Below are 17,987 nucleotides of genomic sequence, written 5' to 3'. Positions count from 1 at the left end.
GATCCTGGCATTTAATGCCCAGCAATAAAGGTTGCTAAAAGTCCTACAACATAATTGGCAAAACAAGCAATGTCCCAAATACCCATAGTATCCTGATAAAGAAACACTGATGTCCAGCTTTGTATTCTTAGTTAATTGTGGTACAATTTTATAATTTCAGTTCAAGCTGAAACTGAAGTGTTTCATGACAGTTTTCTCCTTTTTTGCTTTTGTACAAGTTAAAGTCAACATGTCCAAACCAGAACTAACTCATCAGCTTTCCCTCCAACCCTTATAAACAGGACCACTTAATCTGGATTGCTGCCTTCACCTTAGCTTTGTGTTCAGCTGAATCCTTAATATATTACATGCCACCTCTCTTCTGGAAAGTCTCCGTCCTCCTTCAGTTCTATCACTCATCATTGTTTGCTTGTAATCCTGCAGAAGGCACCTAGCTGATTTCCTTGCCTCTGGGCTTACTCAAAATCCTCCAGCTATCCAATAGAGAAGTCTTCCTAAAACAGTGGTTGACAAACTTTTCTGTAAAGGGCCAGATAAGTGAATATTTTAGGTTCTGTGGGACAAATCTATGACAACTCCTTAACTCTGTCACTATAGTGTAAAAGTAGCCATAGCAATATGCAAATGAACGAGCTTAGCTCTGTTATAATAAAACCATTTACAGGACCAAGTGGTAGGCCAGATTTAGCCCACAGGCTACAGTTTAATGACTCTTACTCTGCAGCATCAATTTCCATATTTTTAAATCTTACTTACAATTCTTTAGATATACCCTGATTTTCTCTCTAGACATGTTGTTCACTTCATCTGCCCACTACTCCAGCCAGGAGTTGTTTGTAGTGCCCTGATCACACTAGGCTGTTTTAAATTTCTCTGCTTAGTATACGCTGATCTCTTATCTGCAATGCCCTTCCACCGACCCATTACATACCTCTCACCTACAGCACCATTTGCCTAGATATTGCCCACTTATTTCTTAAGCCTCAACTCAAATGCACCCTCCAACAAGTCTTTCTGAGTCTAACAGTCTACACACTCTGTTCTGTACCTGATTATACCATATACAGAACTCTATCTTTGCACTGTAACACTCAAATAGATTTTGTTTTCCTAACATCTTGCCTACCACCTAATACTAGTTCAATGTCTTTGGGAGCAGATACCATATATAATTTTTGTTTTTTACAACATACTTCTATTACAGTGCCTAGCAGTGCCCTGCACCTAACAGAAACTCAATATATTATCATGAAAAAAAAGAATGAGTACTCAAAATACAAGTAGAAAAAAAATCAGTAAATCCTTGTTGAATTTACTTTTTTGAATGATTTCAGACTCTTCCAAATGAAGAGCACTGATGATATTTAATTTATGTGTGATACTGGTAACCTCTCTCATATCTGAGGATTTTCGAAATGCATATATATTATGGTAATTAGCAGTACAAAATTACCTCTACCAAAAAAAAAAAAGTGTTAAAAAGTTTCTAAAAAGAAGGAAACATTTAAAATGAGCCAATCCTGAAAGTAGCGTTATCTAGGAAATGGGACTGTCCTGGAAACAGGGCCAGAGGAAGTATCATTGAGGAGAAATGCCAAGGAGATTTCCGGTATTGCATGCAGAATGGAGAGGCTGAAATAGAATGGGCTTCTTGCCACTGATTCTTGTCATCACATTGTGAAGTTGAGGCCCCTTTTGCTCTTGGTGGGGAATGATAGAAACAGCAGAGAATTGCTCTCTAATCTCCCCACAAACCAGCCACATTCCAGGGAAAAGAGTGGGGAGAACACCTCCATCAATCCAACCGACCATGAGCACAGCAGAGCAAAATGGAGCCAGGTTCCCTGCCAAAGAATCACTGGGAACATCTGAGCTTACTTTTAGGTATCCCTCTCTGTTTATTCTTTCCATCCAAAGGGCTGTAACACCTACCCACTTGCGACTGAGCAACCATCGTCGACTTTCGGTCACACAGTGGAGAAAAAGGCAGCCCCAGCTCTGCTTCTCTGTCACCCTAGAAAAACAGGAGGTCATAGTAAATTAAGATCAGTAGGTACAGTTGCCCAGATTTTATTTAGCACCTTCAACTGCCACAAAGGCCACTGGTCTTTATTATAATTATTACAATTACATTATGTAATAAGTCCTTCTAGGTCCTGCTCCTCTGCATAAAAGGCACCAAGAAACTGAAGCCCTCTGGAGTCCAATCAGTCCATCCAACTGCAAAGGCACATGCTGTTGTATAGAAAGCCTCATCAGGCAGCAATAGGTCCCCTGAGGAAAATAAGAAAAGCCATTGCGTCCCGTGGCCTAGAGCCAACACTGCAGTCAGGATTCCTATGTGTTCTCAAGTTGTGTAGATCTGTGGCCTTTCATGAGCCAGTAAAGCCCCTGTGTTGTGGGCAGTCTCCAAGACACAAATTCAAACTGGACTGTTTTGGTTTTATTCTCCTAGTGTTGCTATCTAAACCTACACACAACTCAGGTAAGTGCTTCCAGGGTCTTAAGCACAGGCTCAGTCCATAATGAAAAGTGGACCAAAAAAGAAACAGTAAATAATTGCTTTTGTTTCTCAAGTCAGACAGTAATAATTCTCTGGCCAATATATTCTCAATCTAACCAAAAGCATCACTATAACAAGTAGGTACTATGGAAAGTCTAAATAATGAGGGAAATGATTTTTGAAAACCTGAACCAAAAGCTTTAGTCACACACCTAGAGGAAAGGGAGAAGATGGCACCCTTCTTATAGTAGTGAATTAGTGCTGATTCATTTTACTAGGATAGAATCTGCTCAGGTTAATTGTTACTGATTTGAGTTGAATCTGGCCTTTCTCCCCCTAGCTGTGTGATTATAGTAAGCTTATTTTCCCTCTCTACATTTCAGTTTTATGTTCTATAAAGTATGAGATAATACCCTCTATTTCACCAGGTTGTGATGAGGATTAACTGAGAAATATATGTAAATAAATAAAAGAACTATTATTGTTTCTCTGATATTAGATATCTTAGGTATCTCTAATATCTAAGTCAAGATTTGAGAAACATTTAGTGAATTTGTTATATCAAATACACTCTGATTAGAATAAATATTAACAATACATTAAGAGTAAATAAAAAGTAATAACAACTTCATTCAAAAACTAGATCTGGATTAAAAACGCAATACTTTTTCTTTCTAAGGCATGTTATGAAAGAGAAGGGATGCTGGTCCATATACAGAACATCTACTGAAAGGAAGGAAAAGGAATGGGTGTCTGAGGAAGATGAATGGTGGGGTCACAATAGGTGCTGGGGTCATCCAAGGGTCTTAGGAACAGTCCTGAAGTGGTTCAGTTCAGGTGTCCTGTATAGACACCTCATGGGACACAATGGCTTTTCTATTTCTGAGTATGCCTTGCTAAGGACTGTACTATCTCTCAAGTGGCATGATAAAAATAATTTACCCCTAAGCTACTTCTACTTGGACAGGATGCAGAGAAGGAAGAGTATAACATAAACTGTTGTTGTGTAGATGGTTTAGCAGGATAACTCAGCTAAGACAAATAAAACTCATTTTAATTCCTTATGAAGCAGGGATACAAGGTGAGTTTTTGGTACATTTTAATGGGGGTGGTTTAGAAGAAAAGGTGGTGAACACTAACCATTTGACTATTAAGGTATAAGCATCAATTTGGATTTTATTATTAAAAAAGTATAAGCTATGAAATGACATCCCATGGATTTATCCATACCCATATCTACACATCGTTTACATTTTTTGGATGTAATTAAGCTGAGTAGACTCAACTATTAAAAGCCTATTTTAAAGTAGTGGTCATTGAATTTCCTTTGGAGGACAGACATATTTATGAATTGGAAAAAAATGTGCAGAAAGTAATATGAAAGGAGGTACTTCTACAGCTGAATTCAACTTGATTTCAAAAATATCATATGACTATAACTACTGGTCCATGTGGAATTATTCATACCCTTTCCTTTTTACTGAAGACCTTAATATTTTCCAAAAAAAAAATAAAGGGCAAAAGTCTTAGGATGAAGGATTTTTTTTAACTAATTCATTTTTTTCTTCTAGGACAATGCACAAAAATAAGTATCATTCCCATGGTGGAGTTTAAGACTAATAAAGTCATCTAGTCAATCTGCAAAAGAAACACAATGCATATTTGTTGAATGAATGAAGAGATAATTTGATTAGAAACACTCAAGCTCCTTTGGCTACATTATGACAGGCAGGCTGGGGGAACAATGAGGCAGTCAGCTGTTCATAAAACTTCCCTCTGTTTCCTCTTCTATTTCTGTCCATACAGTTACTCTACGTTTTCCAGGATCTCTGCCTGTTAGTGCTAGATAATAAAACAAGAGGAAGGGGATGTATCTCTACCATACTTCTGGCATATAAAATCTCCTATGTCTACTTGTCCATGTTCTTCCCTTTTTTGCTGGCTTGATGTAGATAAGCAACATGGAAGCCATGTAGAGTTTGGGTCTAAAATCACTGCTAATTATAAACTACCTGCCAATCAAGAAACACTTGTCCTGTACTTCACATGAGTGGGTAATAAACTCCCATTTTATGTGTGTTATTATATATTCTGTGTGTTACAGCAGCCATATGTAAGCAACAAACCAAATAAGAGAAACAAAGATTATTTCTATATTGTAAGTTCAAGGGCAGGTGACGTCTCAAGTGAGTCTTTCCAGGTGGAATGAAGAAAAAGTATATTATTGGAGAGGGTAACAAAAGTATCACACACAAAAAAATTGCAGCAATGTACAGTTTTCTTTCCCAGGAGAAAAAGTTATAAATATGAAGTATAAGAAAATTATTGTGATTTTGGATTTAAGATAGTATAGTAAAGACATCTGTGTCCTTTCTTCTCAGAAATTATCCTCTCAAAACAGGAGAGCAAGAATCAGAAACACAAATACTAGGAAAAATCTCTCCTCTCAAATCAAACTATATGAGGAATGGCTACTAAATGTTGTGCATATCGGATAAGGAAGAGGTCAGATCTCCAGAGGAGAAGCCTATGGCTGAAGATCTCAGATAAAACTTGAAGAACATAGTTCTCCTGGTTCTCTCTGGTGTGAGAAGCAACCCTGAACCCTATTTAGTCCCTAGGAATTGTAGAAAAGGAGAATTTGAATGAGGAAATACATAGGCATGGCAAGAGGATGATGGATGGCAGAGATTGCTGCCCACTATTGTCTGGGAAGAAATAAAGATTAACGCACATACCCACACACACACACACACACACACAACACATCCCACATCACAGAAACCTCAAAAGAAACCATGAAGAATCTCTGCTATTTTAGAATATTGCTGCTCTGGTTCCTCCTGGGCACATATCTCCTGCAAATAGTCTAAAAACAATACATTTCATTCACTGATAGTAAATAATAATTATAATAATAATAATAAAATGAAGGAGGAAGAAGGAGCACTACCATCACTACCAACAAACAAACAAAAAAAACTTGTGAAAAGATATTTCAAGTGAAAAAGGGGGAAAAAAGGGAATAAAGGAAGAAACAAAAATAAATAAATAATGGATAGGAAATACCAGAAAAAAACAGTGCCACCCAGTGATGACCAAACATTGTCATGAATAGAAGGAAACTCCTGAAATTATCAAGAACAGGGACTCAGGCAAACAGGAGCTAGCAGAACTCAGGAAAGATATGGAAAAGAAAAACAGAATCATGCATAAAAGAAGATTGCCTGGAAGCAGCACAAATGAGTCGTTCTTGATGAAAACAATATTAAGGGGCATGAAGGTCAGGAATGTAAAAAGCAGACCAAACAAATACCACTGATCAAAGAGTTAATGAAGATTTAAAGTTAAAATATAGACATGGAAGAAAAACAAAAGAGAGCAACATATGAACTGTTTTCCCTATAGAAGAGAACTGAACAAACGGAAAACAAAAGCATTCAAAGATTTAATCAATGTAACTTGAATCTATAGAAGAAAAGAACATGCCAGTTCCCAAGAAAAGCTATTACAGAACAATCATTACTGAAATTTATCCTAGTAAGATCAGTAAGCTTCAAAGGTAAAGTAGTAATCCTTTAGGGCACATAAGCAAAAAGATATGTCACCTAGACAGCTAGACAGGAAAATAATTACAGCAGGGTCTCCAACCTCTCCATGGCAATATTCACAGGTGGAAGACACTTGAGTGAAATCTTAAAAAGGCCTCAGGGAAAGAAAGTTTGATTAAAAAAAAAAAAAGTCTTACCCAAGCAAACTATGGCCCAAGTAAACTATGGCCCAAGTAAAACAGTAGTAGAAAAATGGGCAAGTACACAAAAATGTGGTTTCATTAGCTCTTCTAGAAGAAATCTCTTGAGGAACAATGTTGGCCAACCAGTGGATGATCAACCAACACTGAGTAGATGTTAGAAAGTACCAACACTGAGTAGAACCAAGACAAGAACAACTAGAAAATTATGCTTTTGCCAGATATGCTTTCTACTGTTCTGGGTCACTTTGTTTAGCACATATCTTTTGTAAGCAGCATGTAGTACATGCCATAGAATGCTCATTTAAAAAATCAGGACAGGGGGATCCCTGGGTGGCGCAGCAGTTTGGTGCCTGCCTTTGGCCCAGGGCGCGATCCTGGAGACCCGGGATCAAGTCCCACGTCGGGCTCCCGGTGCATGGAGCCTGCTTCTCCCTCTGCCTGTGTCTCTGCCTCTCTCTCTCTCTCTGTGACTATCATAAATGAAAAAATTAAAAAAAAAATCAGGACAATTTAGAAATAATATGCCCAACAAGTAGTAACAAGGAGTTAATTATGTTATAGAAGTGAAATGAGGAATAATGTCTGGAGGTAATGAATAAACATTGGCTTTCTGCTGTAGATGAGGATACGAATATATCATTTAAATATGATATATAAAATAATCGAACTATATTTAAATAACAAAGGACAGACTATAAGAATTAAACAAGTTAATAAAACCACCTAAAATTAGATGCTGGAGAAGAGGAGAGAGGAAGCAGAAGTTTACTACTTTTTATAACAAGGAGGCAATAGATAAATAAATAAAGGATGTAGAATTTTTATCATCAAGTTAGCCACTGGAAGAACTAAAAACTATATAAAACTTCCAAGTCATCAGAAGAAATAGAGAACAAAGCAGATGGCACAGCCAATATAATGAACTATTTACGAAGAAGCTATAAAAACAGAAGGCATAATATAAAATACTATGGCATCTAAGATCAAAGATTCCCATAATTTCAATAGATATGAATACAGCTGATATCAAATAATAAAAGAAAATAATTTTAGATGGCCTCATAAAAAAAACCTCAACTATATTCAGTGTTTAAAGGGCACATCCAAACCAAATTGTCTCTGAAAGGTTAAAGGTAAAGGCCTGTGCAAAGACAAGGGTCATATTCTTAAAATGAGTCAAATTTGAATTCTAGGTAAAAGCATTAGATGAGATGAGGCAAAGAAGCAGGCTTTATAATGATAAAGGGTACAATAAATTATGACGATCTAATAGTTATGAATATCCAAGAACCAAATAATACAGAATCAACATTCACACTACATAGAAAAGAAAATAGAAACACCTGTCAACCCACAATAGATCAATTTTTCAAATGATATATAAAATACCTAAGTGACATAATTCATAAGGTAGACGTATATGGTATTCTTTGAATTCTATGCCTTGCAAGTAGAAGATGAATCTACTTTTCAAGAGCAATGAACATGCACAAAACATTATATGGTAGGTGACAAATAATTCACAATAAAATCCAAACAATGAAAAAATTCTTTGAATTTCAATAAGCCACAAATTAATTATAAAACTAGAGAGCAAAAGAGCACACCACTGTTAAAATATATAAACAAACACCTCTATCTGAACCAACTCTTCTGTAAAGGAAAAATCTACACCAAAATTACAGAATATTTAGGAAGGAATGATTGTGAACATATTGTATATCAGAATCTATGAGATTTATAAGAAAAAGACAAATTCCTAGCCTTATCTCTTCTAATTCTAAACAGGCAGAATGAAATAAGTGAATGGATCATCCAACTCAGGGAGTTAGCAAAAGAACAAAACAAATTCAAGCAGAACAAATGAATTAGTAAAAATGAAAATCTCATTTAAGGTATTATCAGATAAAATAAAAACAAAATAATCAAATGATTAGCCAATTTCATAGAGAAGCAAAGGGAAAAACACTAATACATGAAATGAGAATTAGAAATGGGGAAACAACCACGGACACAGAGGATATTAAAGAATTGCATGAATTTGATGTTTGCAAAATATTAAAAAAAAAACCCAGAAATATAGAGGAAATGAACCTCAAGACTTTTATAGCATGTATTTACCAAAGAGGCAAACTTCTACTTTTTAAAAGTCAATATTTCATTGAGAAGCACCCCAAGGCCATAGCTTGGATTTTGTAAAATATGGTTATAGTACTGAAGATGTAACTTACTCTTTTAGCAAAGTTGGAAGGTCTGGTCTATCAACACTGAGGCTATGCCCTTATTTTGAATTATAGCCCAGCTTTCAAATGTAGTATTTTCAAAGACTCTTATAGTCCCATTGAGATTTCCCATTTGAACTGTCCGATTTAAAATCTATAGTTAAGAGCTGAGGCAACATTTCTCCTACATTGGTTACTTACAATGGCTCATGGCATCTGGGTTAAAATATTAAGTCGATAAAAATAATTTACTGAATCATAATTACTAAAAAATGGTTCCAGTCCAGTGAGCTAACATTCCACTCCCAATAGGCAAGAAATTCAATAAGGTTATTTTCACATTGCCTCTAGCACCTTTTCATTCAATTAAAGCATATGTGTATGCAAACCAGGTTTCCTTTATGGGAAAAATTGTGCACATATTTAAGCAATTTCTCATAATCACTCACAATTAAAAGAAAGAATCACTCCTATACCTCAAACTTAAATGAATTAGCTATCACCTACCTTTGGCTATGGATTAAATACTCTCAGCCATAGGGGGTGTTATCACACAAGCAATATTAAAGAAAGCATATAATAAAATCCTTTCACTAATATTAGAAAAACAGCTTCCAGAAAATTGGCTCAAAATTAGGCCTTGATTAAGGATGAATTTGCAGTCATTCTTGTATATATAAGGCCATACCTGTATAGCTCTAGTTCCTCGCACACCACTGGGTTCTCCTTGAAAACAAGTCTGAGAGACCAAGCAATGACTTTGGAAGGGGAAATGCCCACATGTAGAATCGGGTACCTTAGGGTATATTCACATAACAGTTTACGGGAACATGCGTATGTGCATGTGTTGATGTGCACCCCTAGACAGTGTGAAGGAAGTGTAGAACATTTAATGCCAGAAGGACCCTAAGGAAACATATGGTTCAACCTTCTCCTAAATCCCTCCTGCTGCCAGCACCTCCTAAAATACAAATCACAGATAAGACCACTGGGAACTAAAAAAAAAAAAAGACCATTGGGAACTAGAAGAGGGATTGGATTAGTCCCACAAACCAGTTGGAATAAAAGCTCCAATAAAGGGTCTTCTGGATATTGCTGAATATGCTATTGACTCTGCTCCCACCTCATCACTAGATATTGTGTACAATTTCAGAAGAAAAAATACACACATGTAGATGCCTCCTACAGCTTTTCCGTTCAAATCAGAATCATAGAATAAGAGTAATCATAGGAGTAATTTACTTCCAAAAATTGAGTAACCATTAAAAGAGCCTATCTCTGTCAGTTTAGGGGACAAAGTTGAGACTGGCATCATGAGTAGTGTCTTGTGCAGAAGTAACTGAATTAGCTGTGCTGATGTGAATTTGCTATATTTTAGGTCCTTACAGCCTGCATGTCATCTGGCTTCCAACCTCAGGACCTCATGTCTCGAAGCAAATGTTTTAGTGGCAGCTCTTGTTGGAAGATGACAGTTTTGGTACAATGCATTTATTTCTCCATTTCTCTACTTCTGTGTACCTTTTTTTTTTTTTAATTTAATTTTAAAGTATAGCCTACTCACTAAAAACTGGCTACCCTTGTAGAAAACACAATCCTGGGTCTTAGGATGGATGTAGTACATTTAAATATAATTGAAACAGTAGCTTCTAGTGATTTCCTGACCACAAATTGCTACACCTCACTTTGGAATCTAACTTATCCGCTCAAAAGAAATCACCCAATCAATTTTAACAGATTATTATGAGTTAAAGGTTAACATCTTAATCCCACATGGTGATGCAAAAGCAACCACCATTTGGTCAACCCATTAGAACAGGAGTAAAAGGGAAAGTAACCAGATGACACCTTGACCAAAAAATGGACAAAAAGAATTTTTTTTTCCAAACAGAAATGCATAGGACAGAAATACCATAATATTCTGAGAACCAAAATTTAGGTAAGAGTCAAACATCACATGACTAAAAGGCCACACATGCACACACACACACACACACATACACACACACACACACAAGCTATGAACCCTTCCTCCCCAAAGAAAATGACTGAAATGCCAATAGTCTTCTTATAGCATTGCTGAAATATAAAACTCAGAAACTATCCAGTGCTGACAGCCCTGAGAATAGCACAGCAAGGTACCTGTCTGAAGAACTCTTCTAGAAGCGACATTGTCCAGCGATGATGGAGCTCCCATGCTTTTGCTGGATGGCTTATGTCTGCTGTGTGCAGCATCAGGGATAATGCTTTTGGCTTTTCAATTCTATAAACCCAAAGGACCCAAACACATGACAAACAAACTTTCAGAACCTCAATAAGAGTTTTTAAAAATCATTAATTTCTTAATCTCTCCCCATTCTCTCATCTCCACCCCCACTTCAGCTGAACTGGGGGGAAGCATCATTTCATCCCACAGGGATATCCAACAGCTTAGTCTCCATGTTTATGGTGCTGGACACCTCATAAATGGACTCAAAACTATTTCTGGAATAATTGCATCACTCAAAAAAAAAAAAAAAAAAAAAAAAACAAGAATCTAAGAGATTCACTCATTGGCTTTTGTTGCCCCTATACTGAGTGAATCTTTGTTCAGTTTCCTGCAAGGAATGATTTTAAAATCTAATGTGGGAGGTCAAATTGTTACTGGCCCTATTATTTATTTCAACCTTGATGAGAATCTGTGATATGTACAACTGTAATGCCCTCTCCTCAACCATCCCCACATGGTGAGACCATTCAAGGAAGCTCTCTGAAGGAGGGACACTTCAAAGGTGCAAAAACATGGACAAGAACCAGTTCAAACACCTATAAAAACACATGATGTCACAGGTCCACTCACGCTTCTGGCTGTTGCAGAGCAGTCTTCATTGCTTTGATTTGTTGGAAATGACAGGACATGTCTGTGGCCATCACCATCTCAATTACCAAGGTCCGAAACTCCCTTTCAGGGACACCCCGTGAAGAGAGAAGCATGGAAGTTAAAAAAAAAAAAAAAAAAAGGAAAGTAAAAATTTGTTTATATTTTTTGCCACTTCTAAGCAAAATCAGTTAATGGTGACATTTCTAATCAACTTGAACCATTTAGGTGAACTTTTTTTTTTAGGAGGAATAAGTGAAGGTTAAGGATTAAGGAATCATTTTTTAGGAATATGACATGTGGAACATACATATCAGTATGGCTTACTTTTCTGAATCTTTACATAATGGCTAGCACAATGAACAGCCAAGCATTTAATTATAATATAAGTACTATTTGCATCACAGTAGATTCAGAACTTTATAAAGATTTAAATGGTTTTGTCTCTAATCTTTGAAATATCTTGACCTATATTAATAGCTACAAAGCCTTGCAGGCTTGCTATATACATGCATTACAATATGTGCTAAGCATTTTAAATGGATTATATCATTTACTATAACATTAACTAAATCATGGGGTAAATTTTATTATCTATTTTATAGAAATTAAATTTTACAACAGTATGAAGGGTTAGGTAACTTCCTAAATGCCATACAACTAGTAACTATTTCCATATTCAAACTCAGGTGTGCCTAAATTCATTCAGAGACACACAGTGTCATTTAGGCAACAGAATTAGATATCCATGATTTGTTTTGAGTGCCAAAATGATTTCCTTAGCAAATTTTGAAAGATTTTTAAAAGAAGTTCAAATCAAATAGAAGGCGAAGAACAAATGTTAAATGAAAAAACTCAGATTTAAGAAGCTAAGACAAATGCAATACCAGTTTCCTAAGGTAAAAAACAGCAGGTATTTCCAAAGTGCCTACAATATATTTGAGTATTTGTATTAAGAAAAAAAAAAGAGAGAGAGAGAAAAGAGAGAAGAGGAGGAGGAGGAGGGAGGGAGAGGACAGATCAGGGTAGGAAGAGACAGAGAGAGAAGGTGCCACAAACATTTCAAGTGGTGCTGTATCTCCAAAAGCAGCATATTTAATCTCTCCTCATGGTTCTTTTCCTGGACTCCAAATCTCTCTCCTGTCTCATCCTTACCTCCAGTCATCCTTTGAGAGGTTGATCAAAATATTCATTTCCTCATCCTCTTGCAGAAGGCGATAGGCTGCACTTAAATGGTGATTTTCTAATACAGACCTATCGTTGTACAGAATAGCAGGGTCAGACCTGAACAGAAAGACAAAATAGTTTAGGATGTTTAACGGTTGAGATTTTTCAGGTAACTCTCTCAAGCTAGAATGCACCACCTTTTTTCCTATGTTTAACAATTATATTTGCCCTCATGACATTATGTCAACCAATTAACTAAAACCAACACCACAAATCATCAATAGGTATTTGTAGGGTATTTAAATGTTAATATGTTAATGTGAAATATGTGATATCCAACTGTAGGACTCTCTGAAAGCTGTTCCATAACCAGATCTCAGTGATCTCTACTAGCAGCATAGGTGGATTTCATAAAACACGGGTCAACTCAAATTTCCTTGTATTTTCTGGAATGCCTTTAATTTTTAAAAATTTTATTCAGTGAAAGAATTTATTTATTATTGTTATAATTCTCTGAACACATACCACCTGGTAGGTAGAGTCTGCCAAGTGCCTCTGGTAGTACCTTGATCTTAATTTTGCCATGTGGAAGCCATGTGTATAAAATTGAGAGTAAAGAATATAAGGATTGTATGATAGTTGCTAGTCACTTATTCGCAGACCATTGCACCAAACACAGAGCTGTACACTGCCTTAGATTATTATAACTTATTTGTTTCTCATCAAGGAAGCGGAGTCTCAGTGATGTAAAATGACTTCCCAGGCCACGGTTGGGATGAAGGCAAGGTCTGACAGTTCGCCCACTGCTCCTCACAATAACTTGTGCCTGTCACTGGCCAAACTTTGGGATATAGCTAGTATACCTTTAAAGTGTCAAGCTTAACATACCATCAAGGGACAAAGAACTTGGTTACAGATTTAGTTTTCTGTATAGGGATCACACAGGCTGAGATGCTTTGAATAAAGTTCTATTAAAGAAGGCCAATGTTTCAATTTTATTCCGAACCAAGCGTAACGGAATCCACTGAAATTTTCCTACTCCTATGAAGATAACACAAAACGTGCAAACCCCATGGTGAAAGGTCTTATCTTGTATCTGTTAAGTAAGGTTCCCACTGATGTGTATTTTGTGATGGTAAGCTCTTTTCCAGCTGCTGTAATGAAGCCATTTCCTCTGAGTTGAGATGGGTTTTGATATTGGTCTCCAGCAAAGACCCACATACAGTTGCTCTAACCGCCTCTCTTTCTTCAGCAGGTGCTAATCATCGCAGCCTCAGTCCTCAGAGCAAAGATCCCACTCATAGATATCCAGTCAACAGAGCTGCTCTGTGGAATTCCCTGTATTTAAAGCCCTTGAAACAGAACCACAAAAGGCTGCTTCCCAGCAGCTGAGGCTCCCCTCAGGAGGAAGTGAGAGATAGACAATGAAGCTAATGGCTTAAATCCTTTTGTCTGCTGACATTCTATTGAAATTCCCCTTCTGAACAGAGATCAAACAATACTGCCTTCTTTTGTGTACCTCATAATTAAGTGTTCGGTTCATTAAATAAATGTAGATTGATTTAATGAACACAAACCTATCTGGACTATGCACCTGCTTTTTCAAGTGAAACCTCAAGTATTTATTTGGTTTTAAATTCTCATCGCTCCCCACTACATTCTTCCTCTTAGACATGCCATCTTTCACCAAATTCTAGCTTCTCTTGATTACTATGTCAAGGCCCAATTAACCCTATTAGAGTCTCTCCAGTTTCATATAACTGTCTTAAGAGAAGGTATGTTATTAGGTTAGGACAGGACAGATGAAGTTTCATCCTAAATGGAAAAGACAATTGACTGGTACTGCTTGCCTAGAATGCTGTGTCGAGAGGAATACTGAGGATAAAAATGAAGCTTGGTTAAAAAAAAAAATTGATTAGTGATGTCTGTTATAGTCAAGAGGTTCAGAGTCAGGTACCTGGACCCATACTTAATACCAACCCCCCCACCCAGAGATTTGTGTTTACCTGTGCAGTTCATCATAGTGGGTACACAGGTTATCTATGGCAAGGGCTGTCTACATGAGACAACCCAGCTCCCCAAACCCTCTGCCAGGGAGCAATGCGAGCACTAAACAGAACAAGGATGAAATCAGGAAGGAGAAGAGTGTCCCCAGAATCCCAGAGCCATAGGGCAAGAAGGCCCAGTTATCATACATGTCAACAGAAACACCCTGATCCTGGGCCATCCTCGCTGATCCAGTCTACATGACAACTGCACCTTTACGTAAATTCTTCTACCACCTAGTAGAAATAGGTAGCGTATGCACATTATATATATAAGTAAAAAAATAGCTAGCATTAGAATAGAGAAGAAAAGGATATTCATATACGATGTGAATAACATACGAGAATTGGGCGCAGACGGGTTCTCAAACTAAATCTTGATCAAAGCTGACCAGGCTGATCTCTTGTCGAAAAGTTCCTTTCTTCAGAAATGCAAAATAGAGTAACCATGCAAAAGAAAGACAGCTAACACCTTTCTGACTTCTAAAACTCTACGCCTGACCCCTCCTGCCTCCTCTCCAAACATCCAACATCCTCACCGTGTCTGAATGTGGAAATTGTTGGTGGTTCCGGTGTGCTCATAGTCGTGGATGGCAGCTGAGAAGATTATAGCAAAGATCTCCAGTTCTGTCAGCCAGTTCTGAAAGGGAGATTGCAGGGCAATCAGATAATCTGTTTCTTTCTCAGAGAAAGTCCTCAGCTTGCTGAAAACACACGCACGTCGTTGCCTTTCCACCCTGCAGCTGGTGCGCTATTGCCAAACACACATTTTCTGACGGATGGATTTTTTTTTTCTCCCTAGGAGGAGGCTGGGGGGCATGTGATTTGGAAGTAGCACGCCCAGCAAGGTTGAAAAAGTGAACTAATAGTTTCATTTTTTTTTTTCAAGGAAGCAAAAAACAAGAAACATGAAGACTTTAAAAACCCTCATTGTATTCGTTCCCAAATTCCAAGTAAATTCCTACATAGACAAAGAAAAAAATTAAGAATTTCAACACAATACCAAGAACTAAGCATAAGAGAAAACCTAATGTCTATCTACTAGAGAGTGGGTAAGTAGACACATGGGAAGATGACACCTGGCCTTCTGCCTTATGCATGCTGATGTCTGAAAAGACCACCCCCATCCACACCACCAAAACTGGCTGTAGTTCAAGGTTCTCAGATTGTGTTCCCTGGATCAGCAGAGGTAGCGTCACCTGGCAGCTTGTCAAAAATGCAAATCCCACCTCAATCCCACCAAATCAGAACCTCTGGATTTTACCACCAATCTGTGTTTTACCAAGCAATCCAGATAATTCTGATGTATGCTAGTATTTGAGAACCACTGCATGTTTAAAGTTTCCATAACTGACTTCCTCTTCCATAACTATAGATTCATTGATGCCTCCCAACCTTCCTGTAAACCATACTACTCAATGCCCACATGACCAAACATCCATGACTGCTAGCCCAACCTTTGGGACCCTCAGCTCACTTTTGTTACCAGTTGAAGTGATACTTACAAGTTCCAGTGTGGTTTATTCCAAACACTGTTTTGGAATAAAAACAGTTCTGGAAAAAAGACTGTTTTGGCAAGTTGCACTTGTTATTATAGTTATGTAACTAAATATGACATAAAACCAATGAAATACAAACACGAAAGTGGAGCTGTTCGCCTATAGAAGGCACTGAGGGGGGCACTTGACGGGATGAGCACTGGGTGATATTCTGTATATTGGCAAATTGAACACCAATAAAAATAAATTTATTATTAAAAAAATAAATAAATATTAATAAATTTTAAAAAAGAATCTAAGTTCAATGATTTGGACAGTCACTACGAGGCTGTTGTCAAAACAGGTATGGTGAGTGTGAAACAGAATAAAATAATTATAAAAATGTAGATCAATTCTGCACTCAGTTTGCTTTATGAGTATCTTTAAGTTCACATTTCACTTTGAAGAAACAAAACTAAAATTTTTAGATAGGGTCAGGGTTAAAGGAAGACTGATATGAGTACCCAAATCAGCAGAATTCAGAAATTAAAGAGGTCAGAATTAAAGATTAGTGAATAGAATATATTTAATTTGGGGGCACCTGGGTGACTCAATGGTTGAGCATCTGTCTTTGGCTTAGGTCATAATCCTGGGGTCCTGGGATTGAGTCCCACATCAGGCCTCCACAGGGAGCCAGCTTCTCTGCCTCTCTCTGTCTCTCATGAATAAATAAATAAAATTTTTAAAAAATTGACTTAAGTTAGTAGAAAATGATTAAGAATGGACACATACGGGGGCGGGGGGGAGCCCAGGTGGCCCAGTGGTTTAGCGCCCCCTTCGGCCCCAGGGCATGATCCTGGAGACCCGGGATCGAGTCCCACATTGGGCTCCCTGCATGGAGCCTGCTTCTCCCTCTGCCTGTGTCTCTGCCTCTCTCTCACTCTCTCTCGCTCTCTCTCTCTCTCTCTGCTGTCATGAATAAATAAAAGCTTTAAAAAAATTTTAAAAAAAAGAATGGACACATACATTTTTATAATTCCCACCTTAACTTTTTAAAATTAACTACTAATTTTAATATTCATCTTGAAAATTTCCTGAGAAATACTGCCTTTTTAAGGATCACTAAAAGCAAAATAAATAAACTACATAACAACCGATAGAAAAGAAAAAAGACTCTACAGTAAGGAAAAGAATAAGCATAGTGATAACTCAGGGTAAAAAACCCCATACTTCTGAAAATTATTTCTAGTAGAATTCAGCATTAGATGTCAGGAAACTTTTTGGCACCTCTGATATCGCACCTCAAAAATACAAGCTGATCTATCGGAAACAGGAAGACATAAAGAAAAAAGCAGACTAAGATGAAAAACCAACAAAATGAAATGCCAGTTTAGGATAATTAAGATCTGCAAGTAAACTGAAGATATAAAGCCTACCCTGGAAGCAGTGAAGGGCTTTCTTAACGCGATTAGTGTCTATGGGGCCTCATGTTGTGTCAGAAGCTACTCCAGGCATTTTGCACATAGAAACTCATGCCAGACACACAACTCCACAAGGGTAGGTACTAGATGAGAAACTTGAAGCTGGGAAAGGTTTGGTAACTAAGCCAAGGTCACACAGCTAGTCATGTGAATACCCTCGAGAGTTCCCGCTCAATCTTTCTCACACTTCCTTTTGGTCATGGTTCATGTGTTTACTTCATTTTGCATAAAATTAGAAGTCAAATTTTATATTTTTCTTTATATTTTCCATGCATGTTTTACACACATGTTCTTGATATCATTCTCATTTTGGCAATGTCTTTCTTTTCCTTCCCTGTACCCTGGCACCACCCATCAGACTTGACTACCTCTACCTACTCCCACTTCCCCCCGACCAATATATCTCTTTCTCCAAACTCATGCAAAGTTAACATTTTAAAATAAGATTATGAGGCTACCTTGGAGCTAGTCGAGCCATGCTTG

At 37.3% G+C, this 17,987-nt stretch overlaps 1 protein-coding gene across 12 annotated transcripts in view; it reads right to left on the bottom strand.

The window, feature by feature from the left end:
- Nucleotides 1-17,987, bottom strand: part of PDE1C (phosphodiesterase 1C) — a 491,380-nt gene that overhangs the window by 68,727 nt on the left and 404,666 nt on the right. For all 12 annotated transcript variants that reach the window (XM_072783564.1, XM_072783562.1, XM_072783563.1 and 9 more), the window contains 5 exons: nucleotides 15,085-15,185; nucleotides 12,489-12,617; nucleotides 11,316-11,417; nucleotides 10,619-10,739; nucleotides 1,933-2,014 (listed from right to left, as the gene is read on the bottom strand). In XM_072783564.1, the coding sequence (XP_072639665.1) occupies nucleotides 1,933-2,014; nucleotides 10,619-10,739; nucleotides 11,316-11,417; nucleotides 12,489-12,617; nucleotides 15,085-15,185 (535 nt within the window). The remainder of the gene's footprint in view (nucleotides 1-1,932; nucleotides 2,015-10,618; nucleotides 10,740-11,315; nucleotides 11,418-12,488; nucleotides 12,618-15,084; nucleotides 15,186-17,987) is intronic.

This window comes from Canis lupus, chromosome 18 (genome assembly GCF_048164855.1).
Source record: "Canis lupus baileyi chromosome 18, mCanLup2.hap1, whole genome shotgun sequence".
In the NCBI taxonomy this organism is placed as follows: domain Eukaryota; kingdom Metazoa; phylum Chordata; class Mammalia; order Carnivora; family Canidae; genus Canis; species Canis lupus.
This window is presented reverse-complemented; position numbering and strand designations above follow the sequence as displayed.